Source organism: Rhinoraja longicauda, chromosome 5, assembly GCF_053455715.1.
Source record: "Rhinoraja longicauda isolate Sanriku21f chromosome 5, sRhiLon1.1, whole genome shotgun sequence".
NCBI classification, from domain to species: domain Eukaryota; kingdom Metazoa; phylum Chordata; class Chondrichthyes; order Rajiformes; family Arhynchobatidae; genus Rhinoraja; species Rhinoraja longicauda.
In genome coordinates this window covers 52932016-52956445 of record NC_135957.1, presented here as the reverse complement: position 1 = coordinate 52956445, position 24430 = coordinate 52932016, and the positions used below count along the sequence as shown (strand labels likewise).

The 24430-nt window shown below is 39.1% G+C and overlaps 1 protein-coding gene across 1 annotated transcript in view; it reads left to right on the top strand.

The window, feature by feature from the left end:
* Positions 1 to 21364, top strand: part of rspo3 (R-spondin 3) — a 65196-nt gene extending 43832 nt beyond the window's left edge. Inside the window, exon 5 of the mRNA XM_078400167.1 lies at positions 20172 to 21364. Coding sequence (XP_078256293.1) covers positions 20172 to 20353 — 182 coding nt within the window. The 3' untranslated portion in view covers positions 20354 to 21364. The remainder of the gene's footprint in view (positions 1 to 20171) is intronic.
* Positions 21365 to 24430: the final 3066 nt, after the last annotated feature.

Genomic DNA, 24430 nt, shown 5'->3' with positions numbered 1-24430 from the left:
CCTTGCAAATGAACTTCTCTCATTTCACAAACAATATTATGCTGACAAGCAATTCTGATTCAACACAAAAAAGTCACATTTCTCGGCCAGGGTTCTCATGCCAGATAGACCTGGACAATGGTTTTCTAATTTAAATGATGGGAAATAGTCGCAGCATCAAGTTCCACTGCTGAATCCGTGCAGAGACTGACGCTCAACTGAAGTCAGAAAATTGCTAGAAAATAGTTTCGGTGCCAAAAATGTTTGCGACTCTCCCTTTAAGCTCATCTACACGTGCTCCTAACTAGATTTTAATCGAAAAGCTGGCCAGTGCCTCATCTGAAAGTGCCAATTTAGACTTAGCAGTGAGGCTTGAACCCAAAACTCCCCTATCTGGAGGCAAAAATGACAAAGTTTTGTAATTTATACAATGATAAAATTCAGGTGCCCTAAACCACATTGTGCACAAACACATGCTGGCATGATAAATTAAGCTACAAAAGTACCTTAAGGTGCAACTAGAAATAAGACATTCTAGACATTCCCAGATATCAACTTATTTACATCGGCGAAACCAAGCGCAGGCTCAGCGATCGCTTCGCTCAACACCTGCGCTCGGTCCGCGTTGGCCAAACTGGTCTCCCGGTGGCCGAGACACACCTCCCATTCCCAGTCTGACCTTTCTGTCATGGGCCTCCTCCAGTGCCATAGTGAGGCCCACTGGAAATTGGAGGAACAGCACCTCATATTTCGCCTGGGCAGCTTGCAGCCCAGTGGTATGAACATTGACTTCTCCCACTTTAGATAGTTCCTCTGTCCCTCTCTTCCCCTCCCCTTCCCAGATCTCCCTCTATCTTCATGTCTCCATCTATATCCTTCCTTTGTCCCGCCCCCTGACATCAGTCTGAAGAAAGGTCTCGACCGAAACGTCACCCATTCCTTCTCTCCTGAGATGCTGCCTGACCTGCTGAGATACTCCAGCATTTTGTGAATAAATACCATCGATTTGTACCAGCATCTGCAGTTATTGTCTTATACTAGAAATAATATAACATTAAGTTCTATAGAAACATTTAATACTGCAGCCAATGAAGTATCCAAACTTCTGTATTTGTTTTATTAAAAATATTGGATGTCTGCTAACTTTTTCTGCCATTTTTATAATATAAATTCACATGTATACATTTATACTGGAAACAATGCATGGAAGTACACGATGTTGTAGTGTTTCCCTCCAGCCGGGTTAACCCCTTTATATTCACTACCATCAGGTTATTAATACGACATGACAAGTTTACATTAACCATTACCTTGATTAATGTCCACAGAAGAAATTATAATAGAAATAGAAAAATATATATACATTTCTTTAAATTGATCTATATTCTTATGCCATAGTCCAGTTATACCCTGTTCTATAATTTTGTTTCATGCAAAGACAAAACCTGGTCTAGACTTCCTTTGTTCAACACCATAGGAAACATATTGGTCACTAGAAAAACATATTCTCAATCAGAATGGCTCCTTTTGAAAGCATTATTTTTGCTTTTAGAAACATTTTTGGGGTTGGAAGTTTACCTTGTTAAAGATTAATGGAATAACCAAATGAGAATCTATGACTCTTGAACTCCATGTGAATCATACATTGTCAATCTGTGGTTGAGTTAAGGTTGTAATTAGCCAGATTCTGCATTATGTCTCTGCAATGCTAATAATAGAGCCCAAAAAATCTTGATGCTAGACATAATCATAGACTGCAATTAATGTGATGTGGAACATTTGCTTCACTACATCTTCATAACTAAACTGAGAATCCAATTGGGATTAAAAGGCAACGCTCCCGGATGTGGAGGTCATGATTAAAAGTGTGGCAGGATCTCTGTAAATGAAGGACAGGATGCTTCAACAGAATTGCAGCACTGTGCAGATTGGGATTCTGCAGATGTTAATAGGCACTTATCTTTAAATTGGGAAGCAACATACACTAACTGTCTTGGACTGTGCTGTATCCTATATTAGCACGTGTTGTAAAGAAGCATGATAGGATATGAATGATTCAAGTTATTCAAGCATTTTAATATTTTGTTCAAACTTCCAAATGTTGTTTATATTATTTTCATATTTGTCATCTCCTGTACCCACAGTAGTGCCTAGATTTTCCAAAAGCTAATTTATTTTAAATAATTTAAGTCAGTAAAATAACACTGATTTGAAAAAAGACTGAATTTAAATTTGGCCAATTTATGAGAGTATTGATAAAAAGAGGACAAGGTTAAAGCTCAACAGTTGCAACTTTTTCATTCGTCATAGAATCATAGACTGCAAGATATATTACACTAAGAACTACTTATTTTTCTTTCTAGCTCTACCTCATCCTTCCTTGGCTGTGGATAGTTAGTATAACAGAATTCTTAAACACTTAAGATGCCAGAGATAGGCTTGATATTTGCTTACAAACCAGTAACAATATAGAGCAGGCAACCACATTGCTACTTAACAAACTAATTATATTTTTTATCTACATATAATTTTAGCCATGCATTGTTATTATCTTGGATTGTTTTCACGATTCTGTTTATTTTAAAATTATTATAAGTTAAATTATTTTAACTTTATTTTTAACAAAGTTGTAAAATATTTTTTTAAATAGTTAAGCAATTAGCTTTTTGCTAATGGGTTTAATGCCTGAGAGAATATTACACTAAAAATGGCTGTTCATCGTACCTGATGGAGTGATTGGATTGCTGTACACCAGAATCGACATTGTGGAAATTCTATATGGAGCTACCTTGAAGTTCAATGATGAGCGTTGCAACTTTAGCACCGATCCCAAAGGTCATGCCAATAGTTACAGTATGACCACATAAAACAAAAGTTACATAGCAGAATGTTAGTAAGGCCATTTCCCTGGATATGTAAGGATTCCATTCATGAGAATTGTACATAAACCATTTTCTCGATAAGTGAGAAATGTCATATACCCATATCATTCTATTCTACATACACCTGGTATAATAGTTTTCATTTTGCCAAATAATCACTCTAACACTATGCATAATTAAACTAATGGAATATTTACTGCATCCAGACATTAATGAATACCATGAAATATATTATTATTATTATTATTATTATTATTATTATTATTATTATTATTATTATTATTATTATTATTATTATTATTATTATTATTATTATTATTATTACTAGCTTGAAAATTGCTTAAAAATATAAGAGAGAATTTGTGTAAAGTCTTATTTCCGTAAATCAAGTCACTCTTAATCGAGGGAAATATATATGGCCAAGGAAATAGGATGCATAACAGGATGTTTGTATTTTGATAAAATGTCATCTGGTATATTATCTGAACCACCAGGGAAGCCATCTCCTCAGCAGAACCTTCTTCTTGTGTTGACAAGTTAAGGAAATGCAGACAGTAAGCTGATTTAAACTCTCCACTAAATTAAGCAGCAGGACAGTTAGGGTAGCTGCAATGCAATGTTCTACACATCACTAAGCAGAAGATGTGGCTGGCAGTCTCCCAAACTATAATACACACTCAATTTCAAAACTCTGTTGTTCCTCCAAGGGAGATAAACAAAGGCTGAACATTTTTTACACATTTTGTTTTGCTGCACTTTTTTTTTAACCTATTCAGAGAGAAGAACAGATTGGTGAAAACTTGAAAGAGGAACATTTTTGTACTGAGAAATGCATAGTACTTTGGCCCAGATTGTGTTGAGCATTGCTAACAATTTTATGAAGAACCGCTGAAGTTATCTCTGCATAAGAATGCACAAGACATGATCTTAGTGGCCAAGCTTGGTCCACAATTTGCTGGTGATGCTCTTCCACTGGACTCTGCAGGGAGCCCACTAATGTAGCAGGAGCTTACTGAGATTCACTGGCATTTATGCTGGAGAACCTGCTCCTCGCAGATCTGGCAGAAGCATCCATGAGCCTGTCAGGCCACTTGAATGGGCTTTTTGCAGATGTGAGCCCCTGAAACCTGGCTGACCTGGCACCGGTTTCTCCCCTTCCCCTTCCACTCCACCTGTACCATTTACACAGGCTATACAACTCGCAACCTTTCTATCCCCAAGCTTAACAATTTGCAACTCTTAATCCTTTTGGCTCACACCTACCTCTTCCTCTCTGGCATTTGTCCAACAATCAGCCTATCAAATAACCTCCTCACCTGCATTCACCTATTATCGGCCATGCTCGGTTCTGCCGCTCTTCTCTCCCAGCTTCCTTTCCCTTTCCTTACAATCAGTTTGAAGAAGGATTCCGACCCGAAATGCCACCTATCCATGTTCCCCAGCGATGCTGAGTCGCTCTGGCATTTTGTGTCCATCTTTGGCATAAACATACATCTGCAGTTCCTTGTTAATACATCCAGAAAGCCTTTCGCCGGCAGGATTACTTTTCCAAATATGGACAACAAAATCACACAACATTGAGATAATTAATCAAAACTGCAGTGGCAGGCTCTACTCAACGATATTCAACTCGTTACTTCACACACCAGAAGCATATTGAATTAAATCTGACCTCAAATGGCTTATGCAAAACTGAGGGTAAATGTTTTTAATTATTGAAAATGAACGATTAATTCTGTTTGCAGGTACTTCAAACTGTTATCGGTAAAAGTTGCTGGTGCATCATGATTTGATACTAATACTTGATTATCTGCAATAGAGATAAAAGTACAGCCTTTTGAATATTTGAAAAATAAAACCACTAAATCTGCACTACACTCGAAAAATATAAACAGTTTAAATCCTGAAGCATCACAGCTGCCTGTTTGGAAATTATTATTCATAAACTTTATTTAAATTATGCTTTTTATGTCATGTTACAGCTGTTCTCTGCCCTGTTGACATTTAAATCAAATAAATCATGACAGCAGGTTTTTCATCATAATGCTGTCTCCAGTACAAGGCATTGTTTACGATGATCTTTTATTTAGAACAGTGTAAAATATTTGCTTAGGCAGCTCAATGACTTTTAGTAAGAATATACTAGGTGGAAAAAATATACAACTTTTCCCATCCACATTTCATTTTATGGAGATCAACCAAATGTGAAGATTATAAATTATAAACTGAGATTATAAATAAATACACTGAGATGCTGTTGTTTTATAATGGTTTGAGGAGTACAAGCCTAGTATAATTCAAAATAAAATTAGGTGGATTGCTTCCTTTCCCCAATGCCCATTTCTAGAACTGAAAAGCCAAAGAATTGTTTCCAAAATTGATTACAACCTGATCTTTGATTTCGTGATTTTGCCTCACTACAGGAAGCCCTCCATCAATTCAGGGAGTAAAAGTTAGCACTAAAATTTAAAGGGGCTCATTTCCTTTGTTTTCCATGTCAGACAAAAGTAAAACTCTGTGCACAAAGGTGTGTGCATGTGTACATGTGCCAACTCAGACATTGGAGGCATTTCTGGTCCAATGGAAAAGCAGGATAGGGCAGGGCAAATTTGACATCTATCTATCTATCTATCTATCTATCTATCTATCTATCTATCTATCTATCTATCTATCTATCTATCTATCTATCTATCTATCTATCTATCTATCTATCTATCTGTCTGTCTGTCTGTCTGTCTGTCTGTCTGTCTGTCTGTCTGTCTGTCTGTCTGTCTGTCTGTCTGTCTGTCTGTCTGTCTGTCTGTCTGTCTGTCTGTCTGTCTGTCTGTCTGTCTGTCTCTGTCTCTGTCTCTGTCTCTGTCTCTGTCTCTGTCTCTGTCTCTGTCTCTGTCTCTGTCTATGTCTGTCTCTGTCTGTGCATCCACCCGTCTACCTATCTTTCTTCCCAAGATTTTCAAGACTAGTCAAAGTAAGTTATTCATTGTGAGTCTACAACCAAAATTGTGTTGTTAATGGAGGTCAATAAGAGAGAGCAAGGAACCTTTAACACAAAAAAAATGATGCAAGTACTCCCGTGGCTAAATATTTTTGCAGCTGATACTGGTGTCGTGGGTTAATAGACTGGCAAAAATATAAGACTGGCAGTATAATTGTAGAGGCAGTAAATTAAGTTGTTAGCCAATTAGAAAAATGGCATAAAATCTCAACCCATTGCTCCCTGAGATGGATTTGAGGAGAATTTTTTTTTGCTTGATGTCCATGGGATTGTTCAAAAATGATTGCCAGAAAGCATGGACTGTGAAACTGTTTAATATTTATTTTTGACTTGTCTCTGCCAGATCCCCTCAATCATACTTGTTCTCTTGCTGTTTATCACAATTGATGAGCTGTGGGAAAAACAAACTGGCTAATGCTGGCCCCATACTCTGCAGAGAGGGCAGGGATAGAATGTCCGTGATAAGGTTTAGATTAAGATTCTCCAGTGACACAAATGCCATCTCTCCGCAGAAGCTACCTGGTCCACTCTGAGTATATCCAGCATTTTCCTTTACATCATATTTCTAGCTGCTGTTCTATACTAAATGTAATGGTTTCAGTAGTTATAGAATCTGAGTCATACAGCACAGACACAGGCCTTTCAACCCATGTAATCTACACCGACCCAGATGCCCCATCCAAGCTGATTCCATTTACTTACCTATTTGGCCCAAATCCCTTCAAACTCTTCCCATCCAAATACATTATAAATCTGTGTAAAAACATTGCTCCTCAGGTTCCTACTAAATCTTTTCTGTCTCACCATAAACCTCTATACCTTGATTCCCCCTACCCTTTGAAAAAGACTGTGCATTTGCCCTATCTATTAATTCTGTAAGCTTCATTCATCTCCCACTATTTACATTCTCCCAGGGAGTGCAGCTATGATTAACAAACTGAACTAGGTTTGAAAAGACACAACTGCTGTCAAGGCATTTCAAATGCCTAGTAGACACAATTACATGCTGGATGATGCTAATGGCTGTCACAATAATATGGTGGCAGGAAACTGGAAAAAATGCCTGAGTCATGCAGCTTCTTCAACTCTCTTCTAACTAGGGTTGCCAACTGTCCGGTATTTGCCTGGACATCCCATATTTTGGGCTTAATTGGTTTGTCCTGTACGGGACCACCCTTGTCGCGTATTAGGCCCAGGGGGTGCTGTGGGCCCGGACACTGTAGGAAACAAACTGCAGATGCTGGTTAAAATCAAAGGTAGACACAAAATTCTGGAGTAACTCAGCGGGATGGGCAGCATCTCGGGATAGAAGGAATGGGCAACGTTTCGGGTCGAGACCCTTCTTCAGACTGAAGATTTTTTTTTGGAACTAAAATACTTTATTTCTGCGTGTTGTTTTGCACAAGCCAACCTTATCCTTCCCTCCCCACCCTCTCCCCAGCCCTACGACAGTCCCGACTGAGATTAAACGGCCCCTGTAACGCACGGCTCAGTTTGGGCACGGCAATCTGCAGGCGCATCTCGGTCCCCGGCGCTGTGCGGGCCGTTCCGTCCCACTGGTCACTCTGCACCGTCCCGGCTCAGTGACCCTTCCGGTCCGGGCTCCGGCTTCTCCTGCTGCCACTCCACCTCTCGCTCCTAGGGGGCCCCCTGACAAAGCCCCAGTCCACGCTGATGGGCTGCCCGGCCAGCCCCGACCCGTTCAAACACTCCATGGCCGCCTGCGCCTCCTTGTAGGTCTTGTACTCCATCAGAGCATAGCCCTTGAGGTAGCCGGTGCACCGGTCCAGGTTGAGGTGCAGGTTCTTGATCTCACCATACTCGGCAAACTTGTCGTGGATGTCCTCCTCGGTGGCTTCCTCGTGGACCCCGGTCACAAACAGGATCCACCCCTCCACCAAGCGTTGAGGGCCTGGCTCGTCGCCATCTTGCTCCATGGAGTCATAGTCTTCTCGCAGCCTGGAGCAAGCGCCTTCCTCGGAGCCAAATTCTCACCCCTTCCTCTTCTTTGCCTTCTCCTTCAGTTTGTGGATACTTTCTTCGCCCTCGTTGTCCGTGGCGAAGTCCTCGCGGCCTGCCTCATGGAGGTCCAGCAGAAGATGGGTGACGTGTCAGGTTGAGACTCTTCTTCAGACTGAGGAAGGGTCTCGACCCGAAACATCACCCATTCCTTCTCTCCCGAGATGCTGCCTGACCCGCTGAGTTATTCCAGCATTTAGTGTCTACCTCCGGACAGTGTAGGCCCGGGCGCCGCCTAATGAAGGTTGTGTAGCAACCTGCCTTCAGGCCTGGGCGGCCGCCATTGGTGGAGCGGGAGCATGTGGCCGCTGGCTGGGTGAGATCATGTGGGGCACGGAGTGGTGACGTCACCTTGTCCCATATTTGGGAGTGAGGAAGTTGGCAACCCTACTTCTAACACCTGGCCAAATAGAGTTTCTCCTGCAAGAGTTACAAGTGAGGAGGATTGCTGTGCTTGTGGATCTGTTCAGAGGATTGCCTGCCTTGATCTTCAGTAAGCGTTATTGACAGAATGTTGAACTAAGTTCAAAGCAGATACAAGTACAATAGGGTTCAACATCTACAGAGGAGATCCTGTTGGACATAAGACACCAAAAATAAAATACAATCATTTACTGAGCAGTTCACATCACTTTGAAAGCTGTCACAGAATCAAAATGCAATCCTGCATGTCTCTGCTTCTGTTGACTGTTCAACTGTAGCAGTCTATTTTGATTTCCCTGTACTTTTCCTGGAAGAATTTCTGCTTTTCTTTAAATTTAGGACGGTGCAGCGTAGAGTTGTTTCCTTACAGCGCCAGAGACACGGGTTCGATCCTGACTATGGAATGTCTGTATGGAGTTTGTACAATACATTCTCCCCGTGACTGCTTGGGTTTTTTCCTGGTGTTCCGGTTTCCTCCCACACTCCAATGATGTACAAGATTGTAGGTTAATTTGGCTTTGGTAAAAATTGTTAAATTGTTCCTAGTGTGTAGGATAGTATTAGTGTATGGGCATCGCTGGTTAGCGCGGCCTCGGTGGGCCGAAGGGCCAACTTCCACGCTGTATCTCTAAACCAAACTTAGCATCTCCTTTTTAAATTATGTTATAGTTTCTGTTACCATTTGTAAGAAAGCAATCCTAACTCTAATAATAGAAACAATTGCAGTGTTGACAATCCCTCTCTTTGCTTTAAATAAAGGGAGCAAATCTCATGTTAATGCAATTACCAATATGCTTTAAACTCCATGATGTCTTTATACCACATTCAGGAAATGTGCAATTTGAAATTATTCTCACTGATATCAGTAACAAAGCAAGTTAACAAATACATTGAAGTAGGGGTTCAGTGGAATGTTATTGAAAGTGGATTTGTATTCAGATGCAATAGAGATTCAACATGATATTGAAGGAATTTGTATCAGCTATTATGAATACATGGCAAAGCTATTAATTTCATTTTGTAACGATTGAAACTTAGAAAAGTATTACATCTAATGGAATGGGCAGCCCAGAAAATGAGTGCCCAAATGAAAAATCTTATCCCATGAGCAGAGTGCCTGGATCAGGCAATCTAATCCCAGAACCAGATTCATCAGTGAGGCATGTGGCCAGCTGCTTAATCCTTCTCAATTTACAACCCAGTTTCCCGTGAGGCATTTACTCCTGTTGTTTTCACACGGCTGTTTTGCTAATTCTTCACTAAAATGTATGTTAACTGTAATAATATGGCAAACCTCTTCATCATTAGCTCCAGTATGTGAATCTAACTTCACCTTTCATTTCCATAAGTGAGTGAGCGCTCCAACAGAAATATATATCGGTGAATGATTAAGTGGTTCAAGGCAGCAAGTGCCCATGAGTGTGGCCAGACATAGGCAACTGGAGGGCTGCACTGGCAGCCATCCAGTCAAAATATATAGAGACCTGATGGTTGTCTAGACAGTTAAATGAAAAGAGTTTGATCATTCTCTCACACTGGGCAAGCAAAAGCAGCTTCTTGTGTTACAAGTACGCTATCTAGTGGAGCACTAAGAAACTAGGATAATGATTGAATTGTGAGTTACTATTGCAACTGGTACATTTCTGAAGTTTTGCAACCATTTCTAATGCAGTGCCATTGATAATTAAGTACACAAATAACAGCAAGCAAGTAGATAGCACTAAATGTGTTGGATAAAGGGACTTCTTAGTGGTTGCTGCAGCCCACACAAGGAAACAAAAAGGATCAGAGGAAGCTACAGCTGTAAAATGGCTTGAGGTTTGTTGAGGTGTTGCACTATGGGAGGTCAAATGTAACGGGAAAGTATACATTAAATGGCAAGATCCTTGACAGCATTGATGTACAGAGGGATCTAGGGCTCAATTCCATAGTTCCCTGAAAGGGGCAGCACAAGTGCATAGAGTGGTAAAGAAGGTGTATGATATGCCAACACATGGAACTGCAGATGCCGGTTTACAAAAAATATACATGGCTGGAATAAATCCGTGGGTCAGGCAGCATCTCTAGAGAATGAATAGGTGACGTTTTGGGTTCGGGTGTATGATATACTTGCATTCATAATTCAGGGCATTGAGTAAGAAATTGTAGCAAATTGTGGATGCAGCCCAGGCCATCACACAAACCAACCTTCCTTCTATTGATTCCAATTTATACCTCGCAACCACTAAGTCCCTTTATCCAACACATTTAGTGCAAGGCCAACAGCATAATTAAAGATGAGATGCACCCTGGCCACTCCCTCTTCTCCCCTCTCCCATCAGGCAAAAGGTACAGAAGGGTGAAAACCCTCACCACCAGATTCAGGGACAGTTTGTTCCCAGCTGTTATCAGGCAACGGAATCATCCTACCACAACCAGAGAGCATTGCTGAACTATCTATACCTCTTTGATGTCCCTCGGACTATCCTTGACCAGGCTTTGCTGGCTTTACCTTGCACTAAATGTTATTCCCTTATCATGTATCTATACACTGTAAATGGATTGATTGTAATCATGTATTGTCATTCTGCTGACTGGTTAGCACGCAATAAAAAGCTTTTCACTGTACCTCTGTACACGTGACAATAAACTGAACTAAACTATAAGATTCAGGAAGTCATATTGAAGCTTTAAAGGACTTTTGTTAGGCTGCATTTGAAGCATTATGTGCAGTTTTGGTCGTACCATGACAGGAAGGATGTGGAAGCTTTAGAGATGATTGAGAAGAGTTTTACCGGAAGGCTGCATGGATTAGAGGATATTAGCAATAAGGAGTGGTTGGACAAACTTGGATTGTTTTCTCTGGAACGTTGGAGCTTGAGGGAGATCTGATAGAAGCACATAACATTGTGAGAGGCATAGATATGGTAGACAGTCAACCAATCAAGTTGATGATTTAATCTATAGCTTCTTCCCATGGCAACCCTGGCCTCACCATATCGGAGAGATTTGATTTGTCTGAATAATCCTTCCTTCACCCTCTCCACAACTTAAAGTTTGGTTTTTCTCTTCCCTTCTTCTGACAAAGATGTCTTCAACCTGAAACTTTATCTCGATTTCTCTTTCAATGGATACTGCCTGATCTGCTGAGTGTTTCCAGCATTTTCAGTTCTTATTTCATATTTTTAGCAACTGCAATAACTACAACAGTTGCAAAATCTGCAATAGAAAGAACAGGGCAAGAAGCATCATAAATAGTGGTGGTGGTGAGGATTTTGCAGGTGTTTTGAGAACATTACAAAATTATGGGGTGGTTTTTTAAAACAGAACCTTTATCCCAGGGTGGAAATGTCAAAGACTTGAGGGTATAAGGTGAGAGGACCTAAATGAGATGAGAAGAGGTGGTGTACGGATGCATGGAATACGCTGCAATGGGTGGTGATAGAGGTAAATATGATAGCGGCATTTAAGAGGCTTTCAGATAGGCACATGGATATGCAGGTATGGATCACGTGCATGCAGAAGAGATTACTTTAACTTGTCATCATGTTCAATGCAGACATTGTGCGACAGAAGGTCTGTTCTTATGCTATGCTGTTCTATGTTCTAACTGTAATGTGTGTAGGAATTATAATAGAGGCTAATGAATCTCTGGATTTCTCCACCCTGGAGGTTTGTGGATGCTAGATCATTGGGAGTCATTTAAAAAAAAAGTAGTTATACTTTTGAAGGATCAGGGAATTAAGACTGTAAGGAACTGTCACATTATGGACAACAGACAATAGGTGCAGGAGGAGGCCATTCGGCCCTTCAAGCCAGCACCGCCATTCAATGCGATCATGGCTGATCATTCTCAATCAGTACCCCGTTCATGCCTTCTCCCCATACCCCCTGACTCCGCTATCCTTAAGAGCTCTATCTAGCTCTCTCTTGAATGCATTCAGAGAATTGGCCTCCACTGCCTTGAGGCAGAGAATTCCATAGATTCACAACTCTCTGACTGAAAAAGTTTTTCCTCATCTCCGTTCTAAATGGCCTACCCCTTATTCTTAAACTGTGGCCCCTGGTTCTGGACTCCCCCAACATTGGGAACATGTTTCCTGCCTCTAACGTGTCCAACCCCTTAATAATCTTATATGTTTCAATAAGATCCCCTCTCATCCTTCTAGATTGGGGGAGATGAGGCAGATCAACCAGGAGCTATTCTCCCCATGACTACCAGGGTTTACCCCGGGTGCTCCTGTTTCCTCCTAGATATGTAGGGTAATTTGCTTTGGTAAAGATTATTAGTTGACCCTAGTGTGTAGGATAGTGCTGGTGTTTGGGGTTCACTGGTCGGCGCGGACTCGGTGGACCGAAGGTCCAGTTTCTGCACTGAATCTCTTAACTAAACTAAACCAAAAATGTAATAGTAGTAGCTACTCCAAAATGGAAAGCAGTGAACTAGAAATTGAATCACATAGCTTAAAGATTTTATTGACATGTCACGGTATCTTATCTGTAAATGGATCTGCAAGTGCAGCGGGGTACTGGAAGCTCAATCACACTTCTCCACGCGTATGACTCACTGACAGTGGAAGGTCGTTGAGCATGTTTGAAAATATCAATCAGCAATCAACTCACAATAAAGGTAAAAAGCAAAAAACTATAGATGCTTGAAATCTTAAATGAAACAGAAAACACTCGGCTGTTTGTGACCACCTGTGGACAGACAAAACGGAATTAAAGTTTCAAGTGGAGGATTTTTCATCAGATCCAATAACGGTCATTCATCAGAAATGTTAACTCTGTCTTTCTCATAGACGCAGCCCGAACTATTGAGTATTTCCAGCATTTTCTAAATGCTAAAAAAATATATTGTGTTGCATAACTGAAATCTAATTCAGTACTGTTTCAATGGTTCACCCTTATCTAATAGAGTCATGGAGTCAAAGAGTTACACGATCATAGAGCATAGAAACAAGCCATTCAGCCCAACTCGCATGCTAACCAAGATGCTCATCTAAACTAGTCTCATTTGACTGTTTGACACATATCCTTCTAAACATTTCCTATCCATGCAACTGTCCAAATGTATTTTAAATATCGTGTTGTACCTATCTCAACCACTTCATATTGCAGGTCGTTCCATTTTCATATCACTCTCTGTGTGAAAAAAATTGCCCCTCGGATTCATATTAAATCTTTCCCCTTTCACCTTAAACTTATGCCCTCTATTTTTTTATTCCAAAAATCTAGGGAAAAGTTGAATGCATTCACCCTATTTGTGCCTCTTCTGATTGTATACACTTCTATAACATCACCCTTTAGTCTCTTACACTCCAATAAATAAAGTCCTAGCCTTCTCAACTGCTCTTTATAACTCAGTCCCTCATTCTGGCAACATCCTTGCAAATGTTTTCAGCACGGTTTCCAACTTAATGGCATTTGTCCTATAGCAGTGTGTCTCAAACTAAAGACAATGCTCCAAATGTGGCCTCATCAATGTCTTGTACAAATGCAATATAACATCCCAACTTCTATACTTTGCCATGACTGATGAAGGTCACTGTGTCTATGATGAAGGTTACCAACCTATCTATCTGTGACACTGCTTTATGCACTACCTACTTGTGAACCAAAGTACCTTGAATTAGGCAAAGAAGCCACTCTTTCAATCAAGCACATGTGGCAAGATCTTTAATTGTACTGTATTGGGGATTCAAAAATGATGACCATTTTCCTTCCATTGAATGCCCGCTTTTGACGTCAGGTCAAAGTGGCTCCAAAGATGAAGACAATTAGAAGTGACGAGATCTTCCTCTTTGGAGTTCTTAACCATGGCGGGAATTTAGGGACCAAAAAAACCTGCTAAAACACTTTCTATGTAATTTGACCTCTGAAGACCTGGGATTCATGTGCGCAATAGAATATCACTGTCCCACCTCCTTTCATCAAGCTGGCACTGATCCACCACACAACACTGTGTTCACACACTAAAGAATTCTGCCTCAAAGTAAGCGAGTTATTAAACTGGAGTCACTTATGCCTGAAGGAAAAGGGAATGCCGCCAAGTTATTCTTACATGCTAAAACTAGTATGTACTTCATAACCTGGCAGTAGCGTTCACATGGATGAATGCATGATCGGAAGCGCAGAGAGAAAGAAGTTCTGAACATGGTGGAATAACTTAAACCCAACAGGTGTGAGGTACTGGCTCACACCAACTCCAGCTTGACACAAATGGTCCAAAGTTGATTTATGAGCATGTCTGCATGCAGCTGGGCTCAATTATCATAACATCATGTAAACAAAAAAAAATTACAGCTCTAATAACCTTCCAGTGACAAGAAAATTAGAGCTGTGAGGTTCAAAGAACTAATATCGATGAAGGTGAATGCATGCTTTTTAAAAATTCACTTTCTTATCCAGACAGTAACAGCCATAGGTTAGTACAGTCAGGATCATAATGGTGTTTCACATTTGTTCTTTGCTCCGTGGGTTTAATCTCCTCCACTTGAATGTAGGAAAGCAGGCAGTTTGGGTTCAGAGGGATGGATGTGCTCTATCTGCCTGATGATTAGGCAGGAGCCGCTCAGGCACCAGAAAGTGTCAGAGTGCTCTCATTTTGCCTTAAACCTCCACTATGTATTTCTGGCATCTGCCTGAAGTGGGCCCCTATAATGTAAATCTGTGAATAAGTATCTCAGAGACCTCTGCACTGAAACTTCCTGCAATGACGTCAGATAAAGAGGAAAAGCCTAGCTTGCTGATTCCAGAGCAGCCGTTTCAGTGCTATTAGCCTTAAAAGACGGATTGGTTGCCAAGAGAGCTTTTTACGATTTGGAATAAAGATTGGTGTGCCCTTTTGCAGAGTGCTGTAAGTTTTTTGCATGAATTAAGGAATCTTATGTTTTGTGATGTGTCGCCCTTCCTCTATTTTCTGATTCCGGTTGATTTGGAGGCAGATAAGAGGAAGCATAAGAAGCCTTCACAACTACTAGAAATATTCCTCCTAAATGCTTTAGTATCATGTTTATCTGTTTCTCTACCATCCAGCCCATCCTCCTCCATGTTACTCTGTGAAATGCTCAGTGGTACAGCATTACAACTCTAATCAACTTCCTTCAAAGCAGATTATGGGGGAATGTGGATTATTGCTTGGAATGCAGTTACCACATTAGCCTCTGCATGACAGCACCAATCAATTTACAGGAGATTCACACAAATTTCACACAAATATTCATTTAAAAAATTGTTGTACATCTGAAAGTGTGCAGAGTGCCATCCGGCCGTACATCAACATAAAACTTCTGGCATTTTTCTGCATATTCAATTGTGTCTGTCACACTAATGGCATTGGAGTTTTAAAAGCCTGGGATGTAGCTGAGCCATTCACTTATTTATTACTCCAGGCAATATTACATGGAGAACCAGGGAACATAGCTTCTGGGCTTATAATTATGCCTGGACATGGCTAGTCCAATATTTGAACTGCCTCCTAACCAACAACTAGTAAAATATTTGCATTAACAGTTCCTTATCATGTGTCACGTGCAGAATTGTGTGGAAGGATAAGTAGGAGTAAGACATCAGAGGTCAATAATGAAGATGGTTTGGAGAGAAAGTGGCAAAGGTGGGAAAAAGGAATTGTTAAATCATTGTCAGGATTTTAACAGTTTGCAAGGTCATAATAATCATCATCCAACTATAACTGCCATTAAGGGTGTTTTTCTTGAACCACATGAATCCAAGTGATGACAGCAGAGCCGTACTTCTTTGTGTGGGGAATTTAAACAGCCGTGATGAAAGAACAATGAAATATAACCATGTCAGGATTATGAATGATTTAAGTGGCAATGAAAATGTGTTCCAATCCACCTGCGGCACTTGGTCATCCATGGTTTTTGGAGCAAAATAGTGTGGCACATGGCGAAGAATTACTGGAAATGGGTGGTGGTTTCTAAAGGCTACTGATGAAACCTCAGTGTACCTCTCTCACCTCATGTATGCAGTGTACCTGTAGATTGCACAAATTATAACCAGTTCACTGAAGGATGAACAAGTCAGTGATTAGATGGTGGACACTTTGCCTATCAAGCATATTGCGTTAATGAGCTGTTGTTGAGCTTGTCACTATTCTTCCAGTGCATCCTTTCAGACAGTTGTCGAGTGTTCATTACATTCTTGTACTGTCTCACATGGATGATGGAAAGGAGACATTGGAAAGTTTGGAAATAAGCCACATACTTCTGACTAGCACAAGTAGTGGCACTATTTATAATGGCCATTCTAGATGAGTTTTTAGTCATTAGCAATTGCCAAGATATTGAAGGTGGTGAACTTCGGAAATGGTTGGGCAATTGATTAACAAAAAAAGGTTAAAGCTTATTTGAATGCCACCTGCCATTTTCTGGTTGGGTAATGCTCAAATTTTGCTATCTGATTATCTGAGGAATTATTAATGAACCTCAACTATGTCACCATTAGTTTTCTATTCATGTGATGAAGGGAAGAACTTTGATGAAGGTAGTTGGATTAATGACTTGCAAAATTTTTGCTGCAAGATGCGTGACAGAAGTAGTTGGCACCCATCAACCACAGCTGTCATTTGCTGTGATAGTTGTGTCTCCAGTTTCAGAGAATTTCATCCGCCTCTCTCCAACCCTGAAAATTATTGCTTACCAGGATTTCTTGATGCTACGCTTAGTGAAATTATGCCCTGGTGTAACAAGGGCAGTTGATGTTGGCTCATGTCTGGATGTGTAAAGGAAGGAGGGAAACTAGAGGTGAATTGAAATTGGGATGAAGGAGATGAGGTCAAGCATTGCAGAACAAGTGAAATAGATAAGGGCAGGAAATGCGAGGGGAGTGAAAAAAATAAGACACTGATTGGAGATAGGATTTGGTAGAAAATGACCACAAGGATCATAGAAAAGATGAGATGAGGTGAGAGAGTGCAGAAGGCAAGGCAGAAAATGAAAATAATATTTAAATGAGTGAGAGTAGTAATTACAATATTGTAGAATTAATAGATATTATCAATCAATGTTTGTACTCAATACCATGTTCATTGTCCTCTGTGCAAAGGAGTATTTAAGGTGCCAGCGAGAATGATGACCGAAGGTGGTAGCTTCAGGCAAATTCTGGTCACAAAGGGGATTTCCAAAAGAGTCAAAGGAGAGAAATGGGGAGAAGGCAAATATCTGCCGACTCTCTTCCAGTAAATGACACAAAGTGACCAGGCTGAAAAGACAATTTGGACGTGTTGTTGAGCAAGGTTTTTGACTGATTTTCTCCACTCTCAGAAACGTCATGGCCAATTCTAAAGTAATTGGATTCAAAACGAAACTTATAAAGGTCAGAAATTCCCTGCTGAATTAAATTGTTATGACTAGGAATCTAATAAAAAATTGCGTCTGAGATTGTTAGGGTTTTTTTATGAAGAAAAAATCCTGTAATTGAATACCAGAAAAATGTTAAAGGACTGAATGGCCTACTCCTATTTCTTTGTTCCACATTAAAGCTTGAATCAGATACAGTACTCAACTCTAATTTCATAGCATAAAAGGGGTCCAGATCAACTGTGTCAACCCAAAATGTCAACTATCTAATTCCCTCCACAGATGCTGCTTAATCCATTGAGTTCCTCCAGCAGTTCTCCCTTTTCATGCTACAGATTCTCTCATCTGTGGTCTCATGTGCCTCTCTGATTTCATATCTTGTTCTGTAATATCAGTTTGCTCTCTGTGATGCAGCAGCCTCATATTTGACAAGCAGATCCTCATGAGGAGTAACAAAGAGCATATGTGGTGGGAAGAACATTGGAGTGGAGGGAAGATGGTGGGAAATGGGTTGGGTGGGTGTCCTGTCTCCAAACAAATACACTTTCCTTGTAAAAACAGCATACTTCAATAAGTTGTGGTTTTGGAGCTTACAGGAACCTTTCTGAACTTTTTATCCATAACTACAACTACTTAAAAAAGTCCTGAGAGGTACATTCTTGACTAAAATTATAAGGCGAATAGCCACAGTCTTTTCCCCAGAATAGGTGAGTCAAAAACTAGAGGACATAAGTATAAGATGAGAGGGGAAAGACTTAAAAGTGATCTGAGGGGCAACGTTTCACACAGGGGGATGGCGTGTGTAAATGCCGAATGAATGAACAGAGGCAGGTACAATTACAAAATTTAGAAGATACTTTGACAGGTACAGAGATATTTAGGTAGACACAAAATGTCTGAAGAAGGATGTCGACCCGAAATGTCACCCATTCCTTCTCTCCCGAGAAGCTGCCTGATCCACTGAGTTACTCCAGCATTTTGTGTCTACCTTCGATTTAAACCAGCATCTGCAGTTTTTTTTCCTATACAGAGATATATAGGCCAGGCACAGGCAAGTGGGACTAGCACAGTTAAGCTACTTGGCCGCAATGGACGAGTTGAGCCAAAGGGCCTGTTTCCATGACTCAATGACTAAGCAGTTTGAAACATTGCAGGAGTTTGAAGCTCTTTCACAAGAATTGTATGAAGAAATAGTTCAAGTAGACAGAATGGAAATGGAAAAGAAGAAAGGGGAAGGGGAAGGGAAGCAGTAATTCCCCAGCAGATAAGATTTGAACGGAGGACAAAGACATATCGGCTACGACAAAAATCCTTCCCCGTTATCTTGACTCTTCCAAATAGTTTGCAGTATGCTAAAAGTCAGAAGTGCAATGATCTCAGGATCCTTTTATCATTAATGACTAAGAAACGTCAAAATGCACCCGAGGGCATCAGGATGCGGCATTCATTGTGTTTGGCACTTTTTCCCTTTTTTCTGTAGTGCAGCTGTGAAATGTAATATTATCATTATACAAAAATGTCAAACAATAACTGTAGCTATGTCTGAGTTTCATGCGTTGTCAAGTAATGATCAAGGTATTTGGGTTCCTTTACATTGGGATATGGGTTAGAGATGATTTTTTTCCCCCAAAATGCTCCAACAGCTGTTAACTTGCACTTGGTATGACTTACATTTGCAAACGATTGTTTCACAACACAAATAAGATTTAAAAGCTTTTTATTTCCAATAGTAGTAGGGAACATTTTAGTATTCTTTATCCCCACTTGCGCATCTCCCAGTCACAGGAAGCATGGGGGCATTCACATTCTGACCTAAAAGCACTTCTGTTGCAACTCTTAATCCAGCCACCATAAGACGATAAATAATAACAACTGTAGAGCAGGGCAAATGTGATATGATACTTACTTGGGATGTTGGAAATAATGCTAAATTGTTTACCTGTTAAGGCACTTTGTAATTGTTCTTTGACAATTTGGTGATCATGTTCATTGGCAGTTCATTTGTCACTTCAATCTGATGGATAGGGTTTTAACCAGAGCCAAACAGCAACAGTCAAGTTCACTTTAATCTATTGAATTAATGTGTAATTAAATAATTGAAATCTGAAACAAATATCATAGAGATCAAAGCAAATCCTAATGTCACAATTAACCTAGCAGTGAGGTGAATACGACTTTCTTCACTCAAAGGATTGTGAATCTTCAGATATGTCGTGAGCAAGCTGGGGAATTGATAGACTTTTTGATATAAATGAAATGAAAAGAGCTGGGGATAGTGTGGGAGGGTAGAATTGAGGCAAAAGATCAACCATAATATCCGAATGGCAGCACAGAGTTGTGCCACCACCATGATTACTTTGCTTTCTTGTAAAGTTTAAGACTAAATTGGTAGTCTGATTTTCCATGCCTTATATATCCTTTCCTCAGGATATTCATAAAATTCACGAGAGTGCTGTTTCTTCATGGTCTTTAAAGGGAATATATGTAATGTTCGAAATGTTTCTTTTCTCTTTCAATGTGTTCTAACTTTAAGTTGGATTATTGGTTCTAATCCATGCACTTTTACTTTAGGAAATAAGAATAAAGAGCCAAAGAAACCAGGGAGGGAAATGACACAAGACAAACAAGGCAAAGGTAGCAGAAGAGGCAAAGAGAACAAAGGAGGACGAGTAAGGAAAGAAAGACCTGAAAATAAAAAAAGGAGAGGACAGAATAAGAAACGGATCCCCACAACTGTGAGCACTGTTCAATAAAACCTCACTTGGTTGCTGAGATTTCTGATGCTGCTATGTATTAACAAGCTGACCTATAGAGGTGCACTCAATAATGGATCCAGCGCTGGACTCCTATGTCTTATCCATATACCTGATCTTCGTGGACATTTCTAATCATTTCAAGAACTACAGTCGAAGCTGAAAGTGTAGATATACCTATGTTTATACAATATTATGCATAATTAACCTCTGTCCTGCCAAATAAATTAGAACTCCAGATGATTAGCACAACAAATATCATGACTAGCCCATTAAGGGTTAAAAAACCCCAGTCAATTATGCATAGAAAAATGATTACATTTTAAAGAGATATCTTTAGCTTCTGCGCCGGAGATACCTCATCAAATGTGATATGCAAATGTTCATGTACTGGTTTCTGTATAAAATGACAACAGGATCCTTTCTTTTCTTTTAATTATTAACAGATTGCTGCCTTGTAATATAGAGGAATGTAATAAATGTCATTTGAAGCCCAGAGAACCAACTGTTACTTTTCTTTTAAAGTATTGTTTTTAAGTTTCTGTTTATGACCTCTGTAAGAAACAGTGCACACATCTTAGCTAGTGTCATTGTTGTCAACAGATGCCACTAAACTGCTTAAAAGCACCTGTATTTCAAATAAAAAATATATTTCCTTTAATGAGTTCTCAGAGTATATGTTTATGACGTGGAATATTTTTCTATATGTAGCATCGCAGTATATATTTTGGGGAAATACTATTTATTTACTAGTTTGTTGCATGAACGTTTGGAAACATTTTAATTAACTAGTTAATATTACCCCAATCTAACTATTTGTTAAGCATTCCTTGGCAAGGACTTGATAAAAGTCAAGTAGAACAGATGTACTTACCAACAGATCAATATTGCTTTGTTTGTCCATCTCTGCTTTTCTTTATTGGCATTATCTTTTAACTGAAAAATTAAAATAATAGAAAAAAAATTACAAATATGAAAGTTATAGTTAAAGAAAGAAAATCAATGTTTTGAAAGAATCCAAGATAACTGGTTGCAGATATTTATATCTGAGTTGAAAACACTTTGTATGATATGGATAACTTTACTATTTTAATGTGAAATTCATTGGGATGCTGCTTTAAATGAAAATCTTTTCAATGTCAATAGTAACATTTTATATCAACCAATGAATCGTTTATTACTAATATTGCAAAGTGCCATTTCATGCTCATATAAATAAAGCATTTTTCATATTCAAATGGTGAACTGTGGAGGCATGAAAAAAAGATTGTATTCCATATACAGTTGAAAATGTTTTTTGAGAGTCATGACAAATGAGATTCACCTGGGTTTAATACTTATTCATTAATGTTGAGTAAAATTACTTAACACATTGTTATTTTTTTGTTTTACTAAAAATTAGAACAGTGATTTTGAGATGCTAATTGAACTTGTCAATTGAGTATAATGGAAACATTGCCTGAAGAATTGAAGTTGCTGAGAAGAGGCAAACCAGAGTTCCACTATGGATTAAGCTAGATGGACCAATTGCCTCCATTATCTCTAACTTAAAAAAAATATAGTTAGAAGATCAACATTGAAAGAAATAGATGGTTCTTAATCTGGAAGTTATTGCTGAATTATACTGCTCAGTGGTTAATTCTGTGATTTTCTTTTCATTTTTCTCTCTTCCATACAGTAACATGGATACAGTTACATCAAAAGCCTAAACTCTTATCACCTGTACTAAGAGTGGCGAGTCTTCATTTATGGACACTAGCTTAAGCAAAATATAGTCTGATACCAATTCTGTGCCAAACGCATAGCCCTTCTCTATACCTCTCTCCAATTTACAAACACATGTTCAGCACACACACAGATGCAGATACAGAAAGACGCAGACTCAGAAATACACACAGACACACGAGCGCACACATACAAAAAAGAGGAGTGATTGAACTGCAAAAGTGAGCATATTGCATGGTGTATTTCCACCTCACCAGGGTTGTCAAGGTAAAATAGAGCATCCTTCTTGCTCCTTCATCGGATATCAGCTATGTCTGACTGTAGACAAGGTCATCCTGGAATGCTTGCTTTCAATCCACAATGAACAATTAATTTAACAAATACCAGGTTGGCCTAGCATGATTAGTGTGATAATACTTTGTTTATACAAATTCAGTGAATTATTTCAGATAACTTTTCAGCAAATTGAAACTTGTTTCCTTTTTCATTTTCTTCCATGTTTCCTTTGTATCTATAAATAAGTATTTGTATGCCTTTTAATATTTTATTTTTAATTGTTTCTAATATTTAAATCTAGTTTTATCATTTACCTTCCAATTTATTTTGTGGACATTTATTTTGTACCATTCCCAATTCGTATGATTATATAACCATGACTTTCATTAAAGGTTTCCGCAAAGATTTCTGGAGCAGAAGTCAGAAAAAAAATGTTACCATCATTCTAGTGTCCAGCTGAAATGATACACTTGTATGTTTTGATGTAGTTCATGTTATTTATTGCAATATGTGCTTATGAATAAAGAAGGAAAGAAACCTAAGCAACATTTCCTGAAATCTCTTTAAGAATACAAATTTCACCTGTTTGTTTCATCTCACATGCTAATTGTCATGATCTGTTGCCCATATAACATAATTGTAATCCCTCATTATTCCAGATTTTATACCTACATTAGTAATCAATTTAAGGTTGTTTTGATTTTATGAAAGTTCTTCCAGTTTTTAAATTTTACCCCACCTCAACCAAATTCAACTGTGGCTTCTTCAGTAACCTTTTATGTAACTTATTTCTAAATTAGTTCCACCATTTTACCAGGCTCTATGAAAATATGTATTCTCCATTAATGTCCATGATGTTTATTAAATATTGTCATTTTAAGTTTCCTAATTTGTTAATTAGGGCCAAAATTGTGAAGAAGGAAGCAACTCAGTCAATACTGTGCTCTTTCAAGTGTTTCAATGAAATCTTCAGTTGACCTTTTCCCATATCTTCTGCAAGTTATTTATTTCTGTTGTAATTGGTTTTATAATCTCAGCCTCAATTACCCTTTATAATAAAACACTTCGTATACTTACAAGACTCAATTAAAGTATTATTATTAGTGAAAACTATTGGACAACATTACGTGTTTACATCAGTATGCTATAAAACCATATAAAACTATTCTTTCAAATACTTTGCAAAACAGTCAACTCGGCCAACTCACAGTCATCACATTGAGCACAAAATTTCAGCATGACATTTTTCTGCAGGATTGAGGCAATACTAGATGTCTGTGGTGCTATTTTATGTGCCCAATGCCTTGTCTAATATGTACTTAATTGCAACATTTTGAAGCATAGCAGGATAGCCAGCCATGATGTCCCAATCAACATCACAAAAACAGAATATCTGGTCATTTTTAATTTGCTGCTCACGGGAGTTTGATCAAGTTAAATGACTGCCATGTGTTACAACAGTAGCTAAAATTCAGTGAAACTTTATAGGCTGTAGAATGCTCCAGTAAATGCTTTTACTACATTGCCATCCCAAAAATGTTGTTTTAAGTTGCCTCATTCAGCACAGACCTCAACTGGAATCCAAAACAATTGATGCCATGGAAATAAGCTATCACATCTGAATAATGGTACATGACTTATTTTGTTCAAGCAGTCAGTTAAAATGGTTAATAATTGTCTGAAGAAGAGTCTCGACTCGAAACGTCACCCATTCCTTCTCTCCAGAGATATTGCCTGTCTCACTGAGCTACTCCAGCATTTTGTGGGTATCTTCGGTGTAAACCAGCATCTGCAGTTCCTTCCTACACAATAATTATACTAATTTATCTTAATATAGTACCAATTTTCAAGTGCTAGAATGTTAGTCACAATGATAGTCAACTATCATTCTTCTGTGTTTAAATGGGGAAAGAATGTCTTTTACAATAGACAATAGGTGCAGGAGGAGGCCATTTGGCCCTTCGAGCCAGCACCGCCATTCAATGTGATCATGGCTGATCATTCTCAATCAGTACCCCGTTCCTGCCTTCTCCCCATACCCCGTGACTCCGCTATCCTTAAGAGCTCTATCTAGCT